At 47.4% G+C, this 24,168-nt stretch overlaps 1 protein-coding gene across 2 annotated transcripts in view; it reads right to left on the reverse strand.

Annotated features, from left to right (window-relative positions):
- The window catches only part of CACNA1E (calcium voltage-gated channel subunit alpha1 E), a 385,492-nt gene that overhangs the window by 302,966 nt on the left and 58,358 nt on the right, over positions 1 to 24,168 (reverse strand). For both annotated transcript variants that reach the window (XM_055319282.1, XM_055319281.1), the window contains exon 2: positions 9,748 to 10,014. In XM_055319282.1, the coding sequence (XP_055175257.1) occupies positions 9,748 to 10,014 (267 nt within the window). The remainder of the gene's footprint in view (positions 1 to 9,747; positions 10,015 to 24,168) is intronic.

Consider the following 24,168-nt stretch of genomic DNA (forward strand, 5'->3'; position numbering starts at 1 on the left):
TTTATTTATTCATGAGAGACACACCGAGAAAGGCAGAGACATAGGCAGTGGGAGAAGCAGGCTCCCTGTGGGGAGCCTGATGCAGGACTCGATCCCAGAACCCTGGGACCACGACCTGAGCCACAGGCAGATGTTCAACTGCTGAGCCACCCAGGTGTCCCTAGAATGTGGGAGTTTTCCATCATAATCAGCATGGCAATCTGGGGACCCCCCGAAAATGAATCCAAACTATATGTGTATTTTTTTCAGGAAAGAGGGGTGCCCAGCACCAATCAGATTCCAATAAGATTTGTGATCTCAATATAGAAAGCAAATAAACTGTACTGGAGGGACCTGGCAATCTCTGTACTCTAAAAAAAGTCATCTGGATCATTGAGATGGCCACTCAGGTCATCCCTGACTCTAAGGTTCCATAGCGGAAGCATCTAAAGACAATCACCCTGCAACAGAACAGTTTCAACTCAAGCATCTCCTGACCTTGATCACGGAGAAAATAGATGGGACAGGTATAAAAGGACATGGAAACAACCCAAGGCACTAAAGTTGCAGAATTCAGTCAGGTCGAGGAAGAAAGAAGAGAATCTGTCAAACTCTTCCTGAGATGACCATTGGTAACTCTCTTGTAAATCTTAACGGCTCATTTTCAGTGACAGCCAACGGAAACAAGCACACCCAGTCAGATGTGATACCAGTTTGCCAGCTGGAGAACTTGCCCAGCAAATCCAAAGTTTGCTGAGCTATCAATCCATCTTAAAAATTATGACTTTGTTCTAATCACCACCTGGCAATGCGACAACTGTCCAGAATTCATCTCCAGGTCCTAGAGTATTTCTAAAGCTGAAAGGACTGATTTCTAGAACAATGCAGGGATTCTTTGGTTATCTGGTGTAGCTAGCTAGCTTTGATTAATTTGACAAAATTTAACCAAAAAAAGTGATAACTATTCTAAATAATTGATGTGGATTATAATTTGTAAACACTCTGAACACAAGAAAATGCACACACCATTCAAATCATGTCAAACACAGTATAATGAATGCTTCATTGGCGATATTCATAAAACACTACGGCATTTTGTGGTGCCTAGGGGCCACTGGAACCAATCTGAATTGTTATTACACTACAGATCTCTGGATGCCAATTAATAAAGAATTATGTATAATAAAATGCCAGATAACAAATACTGTGTGCTTTTTTCACCATCTGTGTTGGGTAATACAGAAACGGGAGTGATCCATAGCATGATCGTGAAATAGATCATGGTTGTTTTTTACAACCTCCAAATTCCCATGCAACGACCCTACCAGCCATCCAGGGTCCTCACTACCTCCTCGCAGCCTCCTCTCCCCACCCCACAGCTACCCCTGGTCCTATAGGTCCAGGTCAGTGCAACCCTAGGCATATAAGAGATACTTCACTGATGCTTTCTGTTGACCAATAGTAACCACTTAATTAAATCATCTAAAAAAATTGTACCGGATGCTCAGTGTGAGCCAGTATCGCACTAGGTGTGGAAATTAATTAGGGGCATGTCCTATGCCGGTTCTCGGAGGAGGCTGCTTTCAATTATACGGTGTTAATGCCATGTAGTAGCTATGATATCCCTGCTCCCAAGATCATCTGCATTTTGACAGAGAAGTCCTGAAGCCTCACTACCTGAACCCAAAGGTAACAGCAAGACTTCAGGCTGAGAGATGAGAGAAATTTGGGATGGAGACTCTCCTCAGCGATTTGCAAAACCGGCCTTCTCTGAAGGCACTGCTGGGCAGATAATGAAATCATGCCCAACAGTGGTTCTCAGAGTATGGTTTCGAGGACGGCAGCATCAGCATCACCTGGGAGCTTGTGACAAATGCAAATTCCCAGGCCCTACTTCAGACCTACTGAATCTGAAACTCTGGCAGTAGGGTCCAGAACTCTGTATTTAATAAGTCCATTCAGTAGATTCTGAGACCCACTAAGCTTCAAAGAACCAGTGATGTAGATGAAATGGGCAGTGCCATATGTATGACTTCAGCACAAAGAAACTGAGGAATTAGCCTTGATGCTGATGTTCCTTCCAGTCACCTGCTAGAAGGAACAGTCACTGACAAAATAGTAGCAAAACAATTCCCAACAGCACACAGCTGGAAATTGCCAGGACGCTGGTGAGTGACTGTTGAAAATCCATTTCATGCTTTTTGACTCTGACCAGCCCCATGAGACAATTGTGTGGAAATTGAGAAAGAGGCACCGAAAGTTTGAAACACTTCAAACATACAGCCACATCGAAGATTGAGAAAAGCTTATGAGGGCTAGTTTTCCTTCCTGTCCCGGTTTTCAGCCTCTTCTCTGGGTGGATTAGCCGCACACAGTGCCTTGCATCTCAGCCACAGAAATTATACCAGAGTCTGATTACCACAAGCCTCAGTTCTTGACATTAACCAGAGCGTTTCTTCCTTTCCCCTATCATCTGCTACCCACTGGTCAGTCACATCCTCTTCATCCCTTCTCTAAAGGGAAGGGGATTATACAGACACCCTGCTCTAGGCTTTAATGGCAGAAGCCTTTAGAAAGTGAAGGCATATATCTGACACAGGCTCTCCAAATTCTCCAGGGATGGGGGGGGTACAGATGCAGCACAAATGCAGCACGACCAAATACAGCAAAAAATACAGCCTCAAAATTATGCAGAGTTGTAACGGTAATTCAGAGCAACTACCCACAGGCAAAAGACCACACTTGGCACAGGTGGCACACAGGGCCTCTCCCTGAAGCCCTTCACTGGCTGGACCACAGGATCCTGTAGCTGGAGGCCAGCCTGGAGTCAACCACATTCCCAAGCCCCGCCCACCTGCCTTGGGGATCAACTACCACTTTAAAGATGAGGTGTTTTTTTTTTTTTTTCTTTTTTGGAAATATTCAAGAGGACTAAGAGTGGAACTGCTTAGTCTTACAAATTTGGAACCCAAAGTACAATAAAAAAAGACACTCTGAAGAAGTACCCACTGCTCTGCCAGTGTCTTGGATAACTGACACTTTTGAGTCATTCAGTGAGGTTCTCCTTAACCTGGCCCATTTCTCACTCTTAAGGACACATGTCCTGGCCGCTCCTCGCTTTCCAGAAATGGTGACGTAGTGGAGGTGGAGGAGGGGGTAGGGTTCATCAGAGGGGACAGCCAAACACACCAAAGATACAGGGAATGGAAAATCAAGTAAACGTACCTGAGCTATTCAGTAAGCAAAAATACTCCATGGATATCTCCCTAATGTAGGACTGACACGTAAGAGGCCACCAGGTTGGAGAAGCCTGAAAACTCAGTGCTGTACTTTCTGTCCTTAAATGAGAGTGACGCTGGAAACATGCTGGTGAGCCTACAGACAAGCCCTTGCTGTTCAGGTTCAGAATGCCTGGGAGGGGAAGTGCTACCACGGGTCACTGGCATCTTTATCCCTCCTTGAAGGAGACTGCTTTAAAAGCCACATCATGGTGATGATGGCAGAGGTGATTGGGGCGTGGTACACGTTCACTTCAGGGGCTGCTCAGCCCTTCGAATTCCTAAGTGGATTCCCAGTGAAATTTGGAAAGAATTATAGAAGCCTCTTTAGCACTGTGGTTCAGCATTTATGAGCATGAAGACCTGCAATGACAAGAGCAGCCAGGCCGACAAGTACTCGCGGACATAAATATCTTCAGTTAACCATGTTCTCTGAAAAGAGGGGAGTAGCTGCATATTGATGGGGCACCCAAATGTAACAGGACTGGGTAGGTGGCAGTCATTATAAAAGCAGCAAGAAACAGCATGTTAGAAGAGAGCTTTCCCCCTCCCCCGCTACCTTTCTCTTGCGTCCCAGTCCCACTGCAAAACACAGAAGATGTAGTGGGAAAAGTCCATCTGTGAAGCTGGTTCACGGCAAGAGACCTTGCTTATATCGAGAGGTAGATAAATAACCTTCCTTTTCTGAAAATCCTTGGGAAAACCCACACATATGATGAATTATTCACAAAGGCTGAACCTAAAAATGAGAGAGAGAGAGAGAGATACAGAAAGATGGAAAAGGGAGTGAAAAAGAAAAAGTTTCTCTCCTTTAATAAAAAAGTATTCGTCACAGTCACGTCCAGGCTCTTCCTGTCACGTCTGTGCAGTCCGTGATAAGCCACGCTCCACCAGCAGCATGGCCTCTGCCGGCTGGCTTCCTGGGCCGGGCACTGGAAACCTGCAGCTTCCTGGGCAGCCCTGCAAACAGAAGGGAGGGCCACTGGGCTGCTGGGGGAAGCCAAGGAGTCAAGGGTTTGCAGGAGTTCTGACAGCTTAGCAAATCTTGGCTCTGTTCTATTTTAACTAAGGATATGAAGATGGAAGGAAACCAGATGTTCCTATAAAGAGGGGGGAAAGCGGCAGAGTTTGAGAGGGGGGAAAAACCCTACATTTTATACAGCAACAGCCAAAAAGAGATCAGCAATTCTGGATGGAGCAAATCATTCCAAACTCTGGATCCTTCAGAAGAGAAAAAAGACCTGTTCTCATTATTTCCCTCCTCCTCCTTTAACTCATGGTGTGCATTCCACCTACTGTGGGGAAAGCAAGGCAAGGGAAGTAGAGGAATGGTGACATGCAAACCAACAGACAAAACTATCACGTCCAAGATATTTTCGTCTCCATCCTCCAGTCATTTCATTTCTGTCAAACTCCTTCACTCCAGCTTGCTTTCCAGGCTACATCCCAATTACAACTGGTCCCCACAACAAGTCAAAAGCCTAGTTTCAGGAGGAAACATTACCCACACCTCATTTCAAACACAAAGTCCATGGACAATGTGGAGACAGTCCTGGGAGGCTCAGAAAGTGAAGAGCTTTCTCTAGCAGCCGCAAGGCCAGTTACAGTCACTACCCACTTCATATCGTCTGCATCTGTGCCCAGGTACATGGAAGATGCGAAGTCTTTCTGCATTATGTTATCATGGGATATAATTACAGACTTTGTCCTTGTTAGCTGCCACCCTCTGCCCTAATCGAGGCACTCTGACTCATGATCCATTAGTGTTACATCAACCTGAAATTCTTGCCAAGATTACAGTCTACTATCCTGCAAGGTGCTGTATATTTATAGGCAACCAGAGCAGGAGAAAAGTTTATGCCAAAATGGGAGATGGGAGAACTAAAGCTTTCAGTAATCTTCATGGAAACCCTCCAAAATAAATAGGCAATTTACAGTGGGAAATTTACCACAGTAAAGCACATAACCTCCGACCCAGAGCTAGAGTCTTTCGGGGCTACAGTGAAATTCTCTGCAACAAGAAATCATAGATGAATATCTACAAGTTCATTATAATGAGCTTTCAACCTTTTGACGTCTTAGCAGCTGCAAACACGTTTGATCTTCCTACTTTAGATCCCTACATTTCTGCATGAAACATGGGATCCCTTGCTGAGATGACCCACGCCATGAATGTGGGAAAAAATCTCCCACTGCCCATCAATGGCACAGATACACCAACTCAGACATCTCATTTCTTCCCCTCATCCTCTGGACCTAAAAAATGGGAAGGAAGTATGGGACATCTCACAAACCATGAGGGAGACCTTGTGTGTGTCCACAGAGTAACTGAGCCTGGGCATGGAAGGGTGAGAGCTGGTAAGCATATGGTACAGTGAACGTGTGATGACATTCAGAGCAGCCAATTCCCTGAGAAAGAGAATCCTTTTGTTCCATCTATTAGATGAGCAAAAAAGGAATGGAGGAATCATATAAAATGTAATATCACATTTTAAATCAGATTAGCATTTTCAAAAAGGTTATGGTATCCACTGCAGAGAAGAGTGCCATAAGAAAATAAAATTATCTCCCTATGCAGATGTAGCTTCCAAGAAAAATGAAACACATTCAGAGTGGGCTGTAACTTACCACCATCTTTCATGCCAAATCTGGGTTATCTTGGGCATTTCTTTCCATAGGAACTAGACTTTCCCTATTAAATAACTGGAAAAGATTGCCACAACCACCCACCGAAGTCAGAGGGTCCTACAAGTATAAATTAAATAATTTCTTTCCCTTAACTGATCTTTTCAGGACAATTTGTTACAGACCAGTACTATGCAGCGTGAAGAGAAGCTAACACAGCACAAAGAAGTGCTCATTTCCTCCTAGCTCCACAGTGACTTTCTGCAGCCCACAAAAGATGTGTATATCTCAAAGACTAGTGCACAAATAATCAAAGTCTTCAAGTATATTACATGTTTATAAGTCAGTTCAAAGCAAGAGGTCTTAACCCATTTTCTGAACAATCTTCCTTTCCCAACCCCCCCAAATACCTGGCCCTTACAAACAGTAGAGAAGCACTTCTTAAACTTTAATATGCATACTAACTACCTGGGATCTTATTAAAATGCAGATTCTGATTCAGTAAATCTGAAGTGGGGCTCAGGGTTCCCAATTTTTAACAGGCCCCCTGGTGATGGGGATGTTGCTCTTTGCTGTGAGAGGCAAAAATCTAGAAGATTTCCTTCACCTAAAACTAAGACCTCTCTCTCCCTTCTGGGAGAATTTTGCTGAAATTTCTGAAGGACCCCTTTAAACATTATATGGTCCCATTCATTTGGGGAATATAAATAATAGTGAAAGGAAATAGAAGGGAAGGGAGAAGAAATGGGTAGGAAATATCAGAAAGGGAGACAGAATATGAAGACTCCTAACTCTGGGAAAGGAACTAGGGGTGCTGGAAGGGGAGGAGGGAGGGGGGTGGGGGTGAATGGATGACGGGCACTGAGGGGGGCACTTGACGGGATGAGCACTGGGTGTTATTCTGTATGTTGGCAAATTGAACACCAATAAAAAATAAATTCATTATTAAAAAAATAAAAAATAAATAAAACAATCCCCCAATAATAGAAAAAAATACAGCTAGCGCTTACTGGGTAATTAGACAGTGTTGCAGGAACCTGACGTATGTAACCTCATTTAATTCTCCCACTAACTCAGGATTATCACCCTCATTTTACAGATTAGGAAACTGAGTCACAAAGTAAGGAAGTAACTTTTCAAGGTCACGGAGCCTGTGAAAGGAACGGGGTTTGAACGCAGCCTGGCTCCCAAGTTTTCAGGTAACCACTGCTCACACTGACTCCCGATAAGAAAAAGGGAGAGACTTCCCGAAGCCGGATGTCTAGGTCGTCAGGAAAGTGAGACTAGGCTCTCAGATGCAGTATTGGAGGAAACGCAGGACACACAGAAGCGCACTGTTGCCACATGGTCACCACCAGAGGGAATATATATATTTGTCAGTCACGTTGCACAGCCAAGAGAGAAAAAGCAAACGTGGTGCATTTTAAATTTTCCAACCGGGCTCCTCTACACACCTTAGCAGATGTTCTCTGAACACTGTTAGAACAGCCTACATGCTGTAGAACCACTGCGAAACTTCCAACTACGAAGACAGAAGAGCCCACTGGGACCCGGCCGGCAGCCAAGGCACGGGGTGCCGCTGCTGAATCAACTCGCTATTCTCTCCTTTGACTCTCTCTGGTCCATCTTGGCCCAAGACGAGGGAAGGGCGGGGTAAAAGCCGCTGTCGCACCTTGCACGCTCGCAGCGCCTGGTAGAAAGGCGGTGTCTTTGCAGCGGAAGAGAAAGCGTGCATAGCACCAGCCGCGTGGTCTAGGGACCCTGCTTGGTTTCCCAGCCCCAGAGCCCGGGCCCCGCCGGAGGTGCCCGAGGTGCTGAACCCGGCCGGTCGCGGAGCCACGGACGCCTGGGGAGTTCCAGTGGCGCTGTCCTAGGTGCCAGCGATGGCTGCTGGCACACGGTGCCACCCGCGGCGCGGCCGGGTGGCTTTGTCTACGGCCAGGAAACTGAAGGGCGCCTGTCTGAGTAAACATGCCCCTACGAGAGGGGCACGGTAAAGCTGCACCTGGAGGGTGGGGGATTCTAGAGAATTGTAGGAGGCGGACGGCGGGGGAGCGGGGCCCCGCCGGGGAAATCAGTAGAGATCTGCCTAGAGAAGGGTTTGCAGCCGCAGCACGCAACATAAGGGGATGTGTCGGCTTTGTGCAGCGCCCCGGCAGGCGGGACTTCGGGGACCGGACCCTTCCTCCTCCCCGATACCCCCACCCTGGAGACGTTTAACTCTGGCACCGAATGACCCCGAATCACTCTGTGGGGGTGGAAGGAGGGTGGAAGGAGAAGGAGAGTGCAGAGAGGAGGAGAGAGGAAGCCCAGCCAGGGGTGGTTGTGGGAGGATTTGAGCAGCAGCAGCAACACGAAGAATATCTGCTTAGAGATGCTCCTTCGCTTCTAATGAGGGGTGCTGCCTAGAAGCACCAAGCGCCAGCCAATCGCAGTGCTGCTGAGGCAGGGAACTAGGGGAGGAAGGAGGGGAAGGCCAGAGACTGGGGTGGGGGGTAGTAGGGAGATGCCCAGGCCCTGGGGGAAGCGAGCCACGTGCCTCACTGATACTAGAGACCCAATGCAGCTCCAGCTGCCTCACTGCTGCACACCTGGAGGGTGGGGGTGGGGAGAGAGGAGGACAGAGAAGAGGAGGAGCCTCCTTTGCAGGTGCATCTGTCCCAAGAAATCTCTTAACACAAGCATCAAAGTCCCACGTCTCCAAGCCTACCCCCATATTAACACCACCCCCCTGGCTTGCTTCCTACCAAGCACCCTCCCCACCCCCACCAACCCGCAATTCCTAAAGACCTTGCCAGATGCCCAAATTCTTAGTGAAGAACAAGGCAGCGAGATGCCTAATCAGCAGCCTGCATTTGGTGCACTTGATTAAACCGGCAAAGAAGCTCCTTCCATGCCTGTTCACCCTGACACGGCCACTGTCAGAGACGCCCCTACCAGCTCTTTGTGAAGAGCAGTTCCCCTGGAGGTAGGGAGAGACAGATTGCTTGCACACTTCTGGGCTCAGTGGCTGCAGCCCTTAGCCGAAGAATTCAGGCCCAGCAGATTAACCTGCATCTTGGGCACTGGGAGAGCACTCAGCTGGGTCACGCATTCAGAGGCAGGCGGGGAGGGAGGGGGGGAGCACCCAACCTCAGACTAAGGAAACCATGAGCTCCGATGAGCCGTTCGTCTCTGGCTGAGAAGAGGACTCCAACTCTGAGCTGTCTGGGCTGTATCATTAGAGATTACCTCCGCTGACACATTCATTCACTCCACTCACACTGGAACTTAAACTGAGTCCCCAGAGTTAGCTGGATCCCCAGCCAAATGGCTGTTTTATTTATCCATTTGTCTGTCTACAGGATTTTGGCCCAGACTCTTAAAGCTTCTGAACTGATAAGTCCCTCAGGGAGCCTTGACTTTCCCCACAGGCAGATAGTGCGGGTGTCTCCCCAGCTGGTAGGGATGGGGCCAGAGGGGGTGGCTTTAACGGAGGAAAGGGGGAGTATGAAAGAAAATTGTGAGATCAGGGGCAACCCATTCTATATGAAGGGCCCGGGGGGGGGGGGGCTGCTGAGAATCAGACAAAGCCCAGCCCAGAAAGGGGCAGCCACAGGAATACCATGCACCCAGGGACGCTAGAGATTTCCACATAGGAAAAATCAAAAACCAAAAGTCTTACCTTGAAAAGCACTAGTGCCCACACTGGCCTCTACAGCACCAAGCTTGCCCCTTAGGTACACGGAAGTAAAGACTGCACTTCAACAAAGGGGCAAACTGGCACCAGGAGAGGGATGGGGGATGAATTCCAAGCTAGATTTCCACCCTTACCCAAAGAAACGCAAAGGGGGAGAGGGGAGTTATGGTGGGCAAGAAAGGATATGGCCAGTCGATGAGCTTCTTGGCGTATTTCCTGACAATGTTATCTTCTCCGAAGATGAACAGGGATCTGTTGACGGTGAAACAGTTCTGCCGGACGGGAATGGGGTTGTACAAAGCCATAGTCCGCGCCCTCTGCGCTTTCGACTGCTTGTAGGCGGCCGCCGGCCCCGAGGCCGGCACCGGGGTTCCTTGCCGGTTCCTGCTCTGGTCCGAGTCTCCATCGCCCGACCCCGGCCTGCCGACCACCGCCTCCCCGAAGCGAGCCATCCTGAAGTTTAAACAGACAGAAGACACACAAAGGTGATCGCGGCCCAACACCCGCACACAGCAACAAGCAGAAAGACACACGGAGACTCAGAGCCGCATCCAGACGGAGCCCGGGGACCACCGCCTCCGGGGAGCCTCCGGGGAGCCTCGCGAGCTCCTGGAAGAGGCGGCAGCGGCAGCAGCAGCCCCGCCGCTCTGAACTGTTGAATCTAAATACAACCTCTGCGAAGCTCCATTCCTCAAGGAGAAGAAACAAAAAAAAAAAAAAAAAAAAAGCAGGGGGAGGGCTTGGGGGTGCTCAGTTTCTGGAGGCAATTTTTTTTTTTCAAAATGCCAGTGTGTGGTGGCATTCGGGGACTGAAGAGGAGAGGGGTGGAGTAGGCTGCTCTTCAAACATAGCTCCTCTTCTGGCAGACGCACCACCTAGTTCTGGGAGAGAGGCAGGCACCGGCCCGCTAGGTAACAGTTTGGTGATTTATTGGGGGTGGGGGCTGGGGAGGAAGAGAAAAATGAAAACAAAAGAACTTTAAAAAAAAAAAAAAGGCAAGGACCGGGTTATGGTGACATGCTTTATAACGCGAGCCCCGGCAAGTCCATCTAAGAAATTCCACAGCCAAGACTTGGGTCTTTAAATCTGCCAGCACAGACGCATCCAAAGGTTGACAGAGAGGGAGGGGGGAGAGCGATACTGAGGTTCCTGCGCAAACCGCAACGCCCAAAATATCAAAATGTAGGAAGTCAATCCAACCGGAGAGGGACAAACGACTTCAAAGCTCCTGCGGCTGGGAGAGAAGTTGAGCAGCATCCAGAGAGCAGCGAAGCCCGAGTGCCAGCATCCTGCCGGAGCGCTCGCCGCCGCCGCCGCCGCCGCCTCCCCGGATCAGCATGCAACAGCGATCCGCGGCTGCGCCGGGGCGAGGGCGGGAGCGGGAGCGGGCGCGGGAGCGGGCGCGGGCGCGGGCGCGGGCGCGGGCGGGCGGGCGCTGGGGCGAGGGAGGAACAGGTTGCAGGCGAGCCCGGCGGTGGCCTGGCCCGGGACTTGTCCAAGGGCCGAACTTCCTCCTGCACGGCTCGGTTTCTCCTGCCGCCCGGACGGCCGCACTCCGGGGAGCGGAGGGGGATGTGGGGGGAGCGGAGGGGAAGGCGCGGAGGGCAGAGCCAGCGGAGCGCAGAGGCGCAGCGAGGCGCGCGCCGGGGCGCCGGGAGGAGCGGGGGCGGGGCCGGCGGGGCCGGGAGGGGCGGGGACGGAGCCGGAAGGACCCCGGCGCGCCGCGGCTGCGGGGGCCTGGGGAGCGAGGCCGGTCCGGCTTATCGGTCTGTCGAGCCAGGGGGTAGCGGGCCGCCGCCGCAGCGGCCCAGCAAGAGTCGCCTCTCCCCAAGCGACGGCGAGGGGCGGGAGGCGGGCGCAGCTGGCGGCGCGGCACCGAACCCGCGGGAGCGCCGAGCCCAGGCCCGGCGGGGGCGCACACGCACGCGCGCACGCACTCGCGCCTGCCGTCCCCGCCGAGGCGTCCGCGGGAGCTGGGCCCGCGCGGTGCCCGCCCGGGAGGGCGGTGGGAGCCTTGGCGCCCGCGCCCCGCGCGCCGCGCACCGGGGCCCCCGCGCTGCTCCTCCTCGCCTCCCAGTGTCCAAGGAGCGCGGCCCGGGGAGCAGCGGAGAAGACGGCACCCTCTCCCCGTCGCCCCACTCGGCAACCCGCGGGCCCTGGGAGGCACGCTAGGACCTCTGCGGGCTCCGCGCTCTGGTGTCGGTGCCAGCTCCCCTTGGGAGCTTCTGGCCTCCGCCTGCAAAGGCGATCTGGGGAGGCCTCTTGGGTTCCGTTTCGGCGGAGCCCTGCGCATCCATTTCTGGAAGGCTGGTCCAGTTATTGGGGCCATCGATGGCGAGTTTGGGGCTAACACTACCTTCCTCAAAGTCTTAACAATCAGGGGGATCCACCCACCCCTACCTTTTACCCACAGGTCAGCTCCGCTGACTTCCTCAAACCCACCTCATTAAAGGAAGAATAAAACAATTAGTGTCTGAGCTGCGTAAGTGGGAAAGGTGGGCTCCAAGACCCTGAGAAAGAGTCCCTAGGTTTAGCAACCAAGCCCTTCTCCACAGGTAGACTCTGGTTTGAACTGAGCACAGGACCAGTTGTCTCCTTCCATGTCTACACTGGCTGGAACACACTTTGATCTCCTTTTTGCAACCTCAGCCTCAAAACACACCCAGCTCTATCCACATGCTCCCCACCTGAGCAATGCCAGAGAAGGGGAGGGGAGCTGCTGATGAAGGAAACAAAGAGGCTGACCAAAACCCAGAGGTTGGAATCCATGGGTGAGTGTGGCTTCATGTGTATGAAAGGCAGTGTCCCGGTGAGTGAAACAGACTGATGGGAAGGGTGATGACATCCAAGGGAGAGGCACACGTGTGCCTATGTGTGTGTGTCTATGTGTGGGCCAGGCCATGGGCGCATTGACATAGGTCTCTGTGAGAACGTAGGTGACTATATGTGTGAAGGGATAGTCCTGGGGTACTGGAAATCCAAAGGAATGGTGTCAGTGCTGCCCTTGGGACAGCGTGCTGACCTTTTGATTCAGGGTAGCCCATTTCAGGCCAGATTTACTATTCAAGGTGTGTCCACTCTAATGAGTATTTTGATTTCACGTTACTGCCTTACTCTGCACTCTACCAGCCTTCACTGGAGGGCACCATTCTTTCTGGAGACCTAGTCAGAAGTGAAAGGGGTTAGTGGTGCTGTGAACCACAAACCATTAGACGGTTTAGTCATGCACAACAGTCACAAGTAGCTGTCTCAGTAACCCTGTAAGCTGCAGATGAGAAAGGGCTTTCAAAAGTGGTCAAACCCATGCTTTCAGGCAGGGCCGTAATCCATAGCACAAAAATTCATTCACATCAATCATCTGATAAATATTTTTGAGCACCAGGTACTGTTGGCACTGAGGATATAATAATGGACAAAATAGATGACCCCCCCCAAAAAAAAGTGTCCTTTTCTTTAATCTAAATAAATAAATAAATAAATAAATAAATAAATAAATAAATAAATAAATAAATAAATAAGGTTCTATAGCCCTACTGGCCAGAATGCTTGCTAGACCTCATCCTCACAACGTCACCTCCTTTCTCTGGGTCCTGGCCTTAGCAGGCTTCAGGGTGGTATGCCTGTCTGTTCATGCTCAGAGGAAGCAGGGCTCTCTAAGCTTTACCTCCTAGCAGAGGTTCTTAGAAGACCTGGAGCCTCCAGATCTGGGTCTTCAATGTCACCCACTCAGCAGAGAGGCAGTACTAATTCCTTTTCCTCTCTCAACAATGTCCTGGGTTCCCTGTGGCTGCTATAATTCTTTAGAGACCTAGGTTCCCCAAGATAGAATACTATAGTTGGAAATGTGAAGACCCAGTGAAGCTGGCACTTGCCTCCCTGCCTTCTGAGAAGATAGGATCACAAATGCATGGGTTGGGAATAATGTTGACTATGCTGGAGTATGAACACCTCTGCAGGGAAGTTATCAATGGGGACTTCATTGCGGCGGGGAGAGGGCGGGAGGAGAAAGAAGCAAACATGCTGGCCTAAAAGTCTTTAGGAATGGACTTGACCTAAGGGCAGTAATGGTGGGAGGGAGGCATGCTCTCATACTCTTCTACCACCACCACCACCACCACCATCCACCCCACAGTCACACCTCCTCAGACCTTTGAGATCTATGAACGTCTCCAATGCCCCCATTCGCCTAGCTCCCAGAGAGCTAGAATTTCAATGGCTAAACATATTTTATGTGTGTTTAATAGTTTTCAGCTTACATAAGCCTCACAACAAATCTCGAAGATCAGCCTGGCAACCCACGTATTATGACCCTGATTTGGTGGACAGATTACCAGAGTTTCAGAAACCTTAAGTAATTTTCCCTGGGCTTTAACACATCTTTGGACTTCTACTTTATGGCTCTAACATCCAGTCTAATCTCTTGTGGATGGTAATAGTATAATTCCAAAGCGTTCATTGTCATGAGAAGAAACTATTCAATCACACTAAGCCCATGGGAATTCTATGCTTCCCATCCTCAGATTGAATTGGATCAGTAGCCACATGCTCCTGTCCTGGGGCCTTGCTGGGAAGATGCTAGCCTAGGAACGCATGTACTGCCCTTAAGATCCAGGGGAATCCATAGAAAAAAAAACCTGAGGTCAGGTCATTGCCATAATGTTCTTTATAAGGGAACTTGGTGCCTATTTTCCTTCCCATGTCCCTCCTTCCAATGTCTTCTTAAAGACCCACATATGGAAATGTAGAAAATCAGCATTTGGTCGGAACTGACTGGAAACCGGTTTCCTAAAATCCCTTTCCAGCCCGCGGAGGGACGGTAGCCATATTTCCCTGTTGTTAGTGCACCATCTACTGGTCATTTGTGAGCACATCGCTGTGAGCCTAGCACCTGGCAGCCCAGCACCCTTAGCACACCTCTCTCTGAACTTAGAAATGCCTAAAGAGGTGACCTCTTGTCCCAGCCCTCTACCCCTCTATGGGACTTTGTTGAGGTCCAAGCCCCAAATTTTACCACAATGCAACCATCCCATCTCACAGTACTTGGAAAGTACAGCCCCACACACTGGACACGAGGTCAACATGCTGCAAGTATACGTGTGCACACACATATACACACATGGTTAACGTGGTGCAACCAAATGTTTTTCTGCATGCATATTTTTCTGAAACCAGTGACCTGCAAACTCGAATCCCAAAAAGGTCTGAGAAAGCAAGTGAAAAACTTTCCTAGATTAATCCCATATAGATGGTTTAATATCAAAGCTTTCACCCTGTAGCCCCTCAACTCCAGTGTACCATCCAAAATCCAAACAGGAGGGAAGGCGACTTGTGGAGAGTATCTCGAGTCTCCTTTGGAAAAGGAATGAAACCAGTGGGCTGAACTCTTCCAGACCAGGAAGGCCTTGGGAGTTTGTACTAAGATGGATAATCATGAGCAGCATGAGTGGAGAAGTACTTATCCTATTCCCCTCATTCATAAAGCTCCTCCAAGATCTGTCAGGCCTTGGGCCATCTTCGTGTGAGATTTCAGCCCATCACTGCAGAGTCTGCAAATCTAGCCTCATCCAAAAAGCATGTGCCCCTCCCACCAGCCTGGCTTCCTCGTTCCTTCCTCCCCCACTGCCAGTTACACTCAGATAGTTTATGGTTAAGCTATCAGAGCCCCTTTTGTTCTATTTTCCCCCTGTTGAGCTTTTCCAAGAAAAAGACTCTTATGCAAAGCAGTACTCTAAGGAACATAATGCAGAGAGGATTTGGGAGTGGGTTCTTAAGAAAAAAGTTGGCAGGCGACCATGTGCAAATTCATTGCAGAGCAGAGGAGCATTATGGCAACGCAGACATCTTAGGAATCTGGTGGCTTCCACAATACCTTACAGCCCTTACTTGGGTGAAACATAACTTTACATCCTTATGTAATGTCCATCACTAGAAGCAGCATTTCTCAAACCTATGCCTGAGAAACCCCACAGCTCTAACACTCTACCAGCTAACTATAGATGTGCAAATTTTGCTTAAAAAATGTTTTAAAAACCATTCATTTATGACAACTCAATAGTCCCTGGGTGCCAACTGTGATAATGTTATCTCACTGCATCTTTGCTGCAGGACTGTAAGGCATATTCTATTATCTGAGGCACAAAGGGTCAGGAATTTGTCCAAGGGCATAGAGGTAGGAAACAGCAGAGCTGGATTTCCTGATAATAAGTTCAGGACTCTACAATCTGTAGCTACTATTAATACGCTGTATGTCAAAATAATTCTTTCCTTACTTGAGAGTCCAGTTATAGGCATGATCTTGGACCTTGGAGAAGCGAGGCATGAACCTGAGCTAGAAATCCTCCCAAAGGGTTAAATTTCTAAGAAAGCATACCACCTGTCTCAAGGTTTTCATGAAGATTAAGTTAATTTGTGTAAAGCTCTTAGAGCAGTACCTGGCACACAAGTGCTATGTATGTATCTGTTGAATACATTTCGGCAGTGGTAGCTGTGACCACAGTAACACGGAGCAAACCATGTGTCTAGCAGCTTTCTGTTTCTGAGAGCAGACTGCAGAAGTGCAGCCCGGGGATGACTTTGGTGTGTATGCGGTGGACAGAAGAACAGAGAAATATAAGTGTCTGGGACTTGATCAGAGAGATAAATAGGGGAAAAGAGAGAGGAAGGAAAAACATTAGAGACCACGGTTCCAAAGAGTCCAAAGACCTTGGTACCTGGGAGAGCTACGTGTTTGTTTACTTATTCATTCATACATAAGCCCATTTCATGAATACTTATTAAACCCCTTTAATGTGCCAGGCATTTTTCTCAAGATTCTGAGGCTCAAGGATAAATTAGACATGGTCAACGCCTTTGAGAGCTTACATTTGAAGAGAGGGGAAGGGCTCTACACAAGGCAGAATGTAATGTGCGCCATAGCAGTGTGTACGATGAGAGTGAGAACAGAGAAGGGAGATACACCTGGCTGGACGCAGGCAGGAAAAGGAAAGAATAGGGGAGATCCTTTGAAAGAGATATCACTGGAGGTGGGGAGAAGCAATGTGGAACGGTAGCATGGAACAAGAATGCCTGAGCTGTGGAGGGAACGTCAGATGCATGGAACTGATTAACCAGTCAGTATGTTTATTGTGTTTCAGTGAATCTAGGATCATAAAAATGCTAGTATTATACTTGAGTCCTTTTTCTCCACCCTAAGATAAAGTCACTTTCAGCCTGGACAAAAGTGAAATATATTCAACCTAACAAACATTAACCCTTATTGGGAAAGTCCTTTTGGAGCTTCGATGTTTAGCCCCAGACGTCCAAGGATCCTTGCCCCTTTAGTGAACCTCAACACCCATCCTCTGGGCCCAGCCTTGCATCCTGGTCAAGGCAAAGTGCACGTGGATGGAACTGGAGGGTATTATGCTGAGTGAAATAAGTCAATCAGAGAAGGACAATCATCATATGGTTTCACTTGTATGTGGAATATAAGAAATAGTGAAAGGGATTATAAGGGAAAGGAGGGAACTGAGTGAGAAAAATTAGAGAGGGTGACAAACCATGAGAGACTCCTAACTCTGGGAAACAAAGGGTTGCGGATGGGGAAGTAGGTGAAGGGATGGGGTAACTGGGTGGCGGGCACTGAGGAGGGCACTTGATGGGATGAGCACTGGGTGTTACTACATGTTGGCAAATTGAATTTAAATTTTAAAAATGTAAAAATAATTAATTAATTAATTTTTTAAAAAGACAAAGTGCAGCAGGACGACTCTGCAGAGCACCAGCTCTGACCGCTTGGGGTGAGTGGAGGATGCATTGGTATCTAAGGGTGAGAACAACCGGCGGAAACACGCCCATCCATCCGCCCCCTTGGCCTCTTGACTCAGAAAACAAAATACAGCCCACACATTGTAAAGCTTGCTCAGCCTGGGTGGTTCAGTCTGATTCATTCATTCAGCAAACATAAAATGAACACCTTCCCTGTGTCAGGCATGATGTCAGGTGCTAGAGCAAAGGAGGCAGTGCCCAAGATGAGAAGGTGCCTGAGCTATAACCTGAACTTGCTGGTCTTAATCCCTTCCCCACACTTCACTCTTAAAGACAGTATCCCATCCCACTAGCAGGAAAAGCAGCTCACAGCTGAAACAAAGCCTAGAGGAACCCTAAAGGCCCAGAGAAGGGAACTCAATTCCACCACACCCACCAGTCTTGCCTCTTACAGGACTCTTCGGGTTGGAATCATCAGCAGATTAAGCCACCACCTGTCCATCACCACACCCTTTCTCTCCCACTCTCTCCTACACTGAGCAGCTGGTTACACCCACCTGGTATAAAATAATCAGAGTGAATAAGGCATTCCCATATGATATGGACTTAAGGCCAGTTTTGAAACGTGCACCTGGGCAGGCCATGTGCTGGTTCTGCCCCTTCCACTCCCCTAAAACTGCACTAAGACCTCCACTGGCCTCTAATGACCCTTGTTTCTGCATCCCCCTCTTTTTTTCCTTGACTGCTCTGCAGCATCTGGCACACTGACCTCCCCTCCTTCTCAGAGTTTCCCTCTCTTAACATCCCACCTCCCAGGTTCTCACTGTCTTTTCCTTCTCTTGCTCCTTTTATTCCCCTCTATTGTGGGAGTACCCCCATAGGGCTGTTCTTAATACCTGCATCTTCTCTGACATCTTTCCTTTCAGGGTCAAATCCTTACCCACACTCCCAACTATCCCCTCTGTTTCCACACCTAGTCTCAGCCTTCCTTTTCCACCCCCTTTCCAGATCCAAATGCTCAATTAAGGAAACTGGTATGTCCATATGGACTGTCCGTAATCTCAAACTCAACGTGTTTAAAAGTGAATTCATTGTAATTCCTTCGAAACATGCTCCCCTTCAAAAAATTCTAGTTCCTACTGAAGTGACATCATTCTCCCTGTCAATCACTTAACTTCAGTGGTTCCTTGTTGCCTGAAAAATGGCCAAATTCCTTAGCCTGACAGTTCAAGACAATTTGCGTTCAACCTACCGTTCCCACACCATCCTCCCATGTACCATAGTATCAACAAAGTTATAACATATCATGGCCACTCCTGCCTCAAAACTCTTGCTTCAGAGCACCTGATTCAGACTGACCCAAGAACATCCTTCCTCTTTTCTGCTTCTCCAACTCCTAGGTATCCTTCAAGGTGTGGTTTGGTTCAATTCTGCCTCCTTCATGAAGCCTTCCATAACCTCTCCAATTCTATCTGTGATCTCTACCTCCTATAAACTCACAGAACTTCGTTTCATTCATATAGTACCTTGTTTAATTACTGTCATTGTTGTCATAGGTAAAACTTTACCACTAAATTCCTATTTAATTTTTCAATCATATATGCCTTGTCTTCTTCACTATGGTGTAAGCTTCTCAAGTGTAAAGGACATATCTTCCCCTTCACTGCGTTACCTAGATGCCTGCATCATGTTATACTCATAGCAGGCCTTTACTAAATATATCATCAATGAATGAATCATTGAGTCTCCTGCAACTCTTTTTGGCAAAAAAGAGTTTCAGCATTAACTGGTTAGCTGGTTTCCTGTCTGAGGGGTTGCCCTTCCCCTAACATATTCTGGCCCTAACTCTGAGTCTCTGCTCTGTTTTCACCTGTTTCCAGCTGTTTTTCTCTGGGTTAAATGTTCATCCTCCCCTTGATACCAAGAAATGATGCCTTCCTTTCCTGTAGGAGATCAGCTGACTCTAACTCAGGATCTTTACCAGCACAATAACAACCTCACCCTCATGTTATCAATCATCAAAATATAGGGTTCATTCCCTTATGAAGAATATCTTCTGCTGTTTAAAAATATGGTTGAAATAAGATTTGGGGAATGACCTATTAAAAAAAGAGATTCAGGGATCCCTGGGTGGCGCAGCGGTTTAGCACCTGCCTTTGGTCCAGGGCGCGATCCTGGAGACCCGGGATCGAATCCCACGTCGGGCTCCCGGTACATGGAGTCTGCTTCTCCCTCTGCCTATGTCTCTGCCTCTCTCTCTCTCTCTCTCTATCATAAATAAATAAAAATTAAAAAAAATAAAAAAAATAAAAAAATTAAAAAAGACATTCAGACCCCCACACAAAGAATATTATCAGATCTCTTTCCATTGAATATAAAACATAGAAGAATAAACTTCTGCTTCAAAAAAATGAGCCATAGTCTTAAACTGGTTCTATCTCTTCTCTCTACAAAAAGACAAATGTCATCATCAGGCTTATTTCCCTTATAAAGAATTACAGTGGAAGAGACACACACACACTTTTGCCTATGTGCTAAGACACACACTCAACTCTGATCTGATCTCAAGTTCTGCCAGCCAACTGTATAAACATATAAAGTAATCTTCCCATGCTGTTGGGAGCTTTCAGACAGGCCTAATACATTATATTTAAATGGGAAGAACTACAGAATCTTTTGAAGATTTCTAAATATTCCTAATGTGCCATTTAAAAATGGGAGAGGTGGAAATGTAATTCTCAATCAAAAGGTAAGATTTCCAAAATACTCCTAAGACCTTTAACAAGCCAACTCCTTGGACATATGCACACATAGATGCACTCATAATATAGCTCTTTCCCTTAGATACTTATTCTTGATTTTTTTTACATAATCCTCCATCACTCAGTCACAGTCTGCAGAAAACTTCTGCCAGATGTGAAGCAGTCAAGCATTATTAATATAATAACCCAAAGCTTCCTATTATACTATTTTTCTTTTGTTAAAATCGTCCCTATTTTCCAGTAGGTCATGGCTTGACATTGTAAATTCCAGGACTACTTAAAAAAAAAAAAAGAGGAAAAATGGACATGCATCAAACAAATAATAATTACATAGAAAAGTATAGGCAACTTCAACTTCATTAATAATATTAATTATAATTGGGTATTAAATACTTATTACTTAATAATAAGGCACTGCACTAAGCCCTTTATTTTCCTTATTTCTGAGAATAATCCCGTGTGGTAAGTACTATTATAATCAACATTCCACAGATAAGAAAAGCAAAAGTGAAAGAAACTAAATAATTTTCTTCAAGGTCGGATAGGTGGTAAATGACATAGCAGAAAGTCAACCATAGGTCTATTCGACTCCAAAATCCATTATCTTAACCACCACAGTGCAGGGCTTCTCATTGATACAACTAATAGAGACTTGGGCTAGTTATTTTATTTCATGCTACAGTTCCAAGATGTAAGAAAATGTCCAGACATTACACAGCAGGTGCCGGGGGGTCTCAGGATCAGTGAGTCAGGAGAGCACGCGAGACAAGACTTGCCCCACAGTCCTGGTTGGGTTTATGACTGCATGTGCAAAAATCCCAGCAGTAATGCCTGCCCTCTGAATCTCAGGAGCCTATTGATAGACCAACTGGGACAACAGATTCCCAAGTGCACCATGTTCCAATATGTGCTGGTGTTATTAGTCCGACCTGCAGTCCCACATTGCAATGTCCCAGAGCAGCATGGGCCATGCCAAGGAGAACCGAATCTTACTTCAAAAACTGTTTAAGCTTTTCAAAACTGCTTAAAATCCAAAGGGTATATTATTGTACACAATTTACTCATGATGAACATGGTTTTACACACCATTTGCTTGTTTTTCAATGAATGGCCAAATCTACCCAAAATGCCCCAGGGCCTAAGCTCCCTGGTGGGTCAGTCTCAAGCAGCAATCTGGGAAAGCTATCAGCCAAACTCTGGAGGGGTCAGTAAGGGAGGAAAGAAAAAGAGGAGAGATGGTGTTCAGCAGCAGAAAAGGAGGGTTTGCTCTGCTGCGGGCCCAAATATTAGCCAGTGTTCTGTGTTCAGCAAACCCAAGGGTGGCACTCTTCCTACCATTCAGGAATATCGATCCTGATTATTAGGTATGGTTTTCATTTTTTCTATGAAAACTGCGGCTGCCAACGCGTGCCACTAAAGGATTCAGCAGATTTAAATCCTCCTGCCTCTCAACTTGTTTTCCTGCCTGCACTCCAGCAGGTAAGACACCCACAGACTCACAGTGCTCCGGGCTGTAGAATTCACAGGAGTCTATAATGTTCGGGTTATTTTTAAACTTTCAGGCCACTTTCCCTCCCCACGAACAGCAGGCCTGCCATTTAGAACAGTGTTTAACCCACACCCCACCTGCTTTGAAACTTTAGCTCTTTGTGTTAAAAGAAAAGAAGCAATCCTTCAAGCGTGTGCTCATGCGCATGCGTGCCCTCATACACACGTGCACCTCAAACCCAGTGACAGCCACCAGCTTGCTGGGGTGAAAGACCCAGCTTCCCAAACGATGTTGAGATTGTGAAGACTGTGTGTGTGAAAATGCTTTGTAAACTTAGATTGTCATACCACCATGGGTGGTATCATTGTTATATTTACAGGGGCAGACACCAGGCATTACAGGTGATGTCAAAAGACAGCTCCCTGTTTGCAAAAGGAAATTAGACCAGAACAATCAAAGCACTCAAGGCCCTTCATAGCTCCACACAGGAGCTGGCTAATAGGTGTTAGGCATCAATTTTCCTCAAATTAAATACTTTTATAAAAAGGTGGAAAACACGGGGAGAAAGGGAAAAGAATTCTGAAAATAATTCAACAGAAAAATAAAAGAGTTTCCAAACAGAAACAACAACTCATGCTTGTGGAGCACACTTGTGTTACACTTGTACAAAGCACTGTGTACATGTTACCTCATTTGATCTGCACAAGAATCCTATAAGGTAGGTATGTTTAGCTTCAGTCACTTTTCAGCTGAGGCAACTGGGATCAGAGAAACGAAATCCCTAAAAATCCCTAAACCAAGATCACACAGCGAGTAAGTGGCACAGCTAGACCTGGAACCTGGTTCTCCTTAAGGCCAGAGGTTGCATCCTACAACTACACCTCCTCACAAGAGACAAGCTGAAGGACAAAGTATGGCCTGGACCCTGAGACTAGACAGGAATGTCTGCATGGGCTCATGGTGGAAGAGCAGAGAGTCATTCCGGAGTCAGTAAGGATCAGCCCTGGCCAGAGAGTCCCTTCCACAGCCGCACATGAAAAGATGAAAAATCCCTTTACCTGGAAACCATAGGCTTTGCATGAGCTACAAACCCCAGTGCAGCTGCTTGACCATCCAGGATGGCACAGATAAACTCAATCCTGGACAGTCCTCCAATGTCTTCCCCCTGGTGGCATACTTCTCAGGGGCAAAAGCTATAGCTTCTAAAGTCCTATGGTTGCCACAGTGCTCCAGGAATCTATTATAAAAGAAGTCAAGCAGCTTTGTCTTGCAGCAAACCTTTTAACCAAAACTCCTAACACACATGAATGATGAGTCACTGGAGAGCCTCCTCCTCTCCCTCTCCCTCCTCACCCTCTGGCTGAGGCATCAAGAAGTGATAAAATGATCAGGTGGCTCAACACTTTTACAGCTAAATGCATCCAAGGGATTTTTAAAACCAGAGTCTGTTTCCCTGGAGGCTATTAGGGTGTGTACACATTCTGCTGCATCCGGACTCAGCAGGACTTGGCTTCTCTTCCTCCCTGCTTCCCCCTCAGGAGCATTTCCAATCTATTTTCTATCCCCACCTCCCTAACTGCCCCTTCATCTTCTTCTTCACCTTTTCTTCTTCCACCTCCTAAATGTATGCAATCCTCAGAACCTGTTTCTACCTTTTCTCTAAGTACATAAACTCTCTCTGGGTGATCTTGTCCATCTGGATGGCTGCAGCTAAAGTTAATATCTGAGAGGTGCCCAAATCTTTTTCTTTCGGCCTATTCTTTTTAAAGCCAGGTACCACATTCACCACTGCTCAAATGCGCTCCCCCACCTGGACAACCTGAATCAATTAGCTGGTTTAAAAACACATGCTCCTTCCCTCCAAACTAGCACCTTCATGGGTCTCTCATTCTCTTTGCAGCATCACAGACTCCCTGTTACTCAGGAACGAAACTTTGGATGCATCTTTGATTCTTCCTCCTGCCCTCTTCCCACAGCCACCATCCCTCACGCCCTGTCAATTTTATTTTCTTTATTCCACTTTCATAATCTTCCTTTCTTTTCCATTTGCAAGTTCAGGACTTTATGCCTCCTCCTCCTCAGAAGAGAAGGGTGTCCTGAGCCTTCTTTCTCTTCCAGGTCCTACCTGGTTCAACAGTTGATTGCATAGCCCAACTGAACGTGGTCCAACCCTTCAGTGTAATAAAATTTGGGAGCGTGTTCATTGTTGTATTGCCTGGTAAAAGGTCATTAAACAAATATATTTATTGAATAAAAACTTTCCTAATGCCTATCAAAGATCACTATAATAATCAGGAGATCTTATAATCTTCTAATCTTAGGGTTAAAAGCAAACTTAAATGTCATCCAATCTAAGTCTTTATTTTAAGGACTAGGAGTGAACAAAATGTTCCACCCTATGTTCCCAGTGATATCTCAGCACTTTGCAGTACACACTGCCTGCTTCAACGAACACTGCAGGACTGCTCACCATTCTACGAATGTACCTTGAAGTAATCCTTCTGCATTTCATCTCTCCTTCTGTCTCCCTCCCTTCCCCCTCCCATATCCACCTGTCATAAAACTAGATAGACTTCAGTTGCCTGGGTGGCTCCGTCAGTTAAGCCTCCA

The sequence above is a fragment of the Nyctereutes procyonoides genome, unplaced genomic scaffold (genome assembly GCF_905146905.1).
Source record: "Nyctereutes procyonoides isolate TBG_1078 unplaced genomic scaffold, NYPRO_anot_genome, whole genome shotgun sequence".
NCBI classification, from domain to species: domain Eukaryota; kingdom Metazoa; phylum Chordata; class Mammalia; order Carnivora; family Canidae; genus Nyctereutes; species Nyctereutes procyonoides.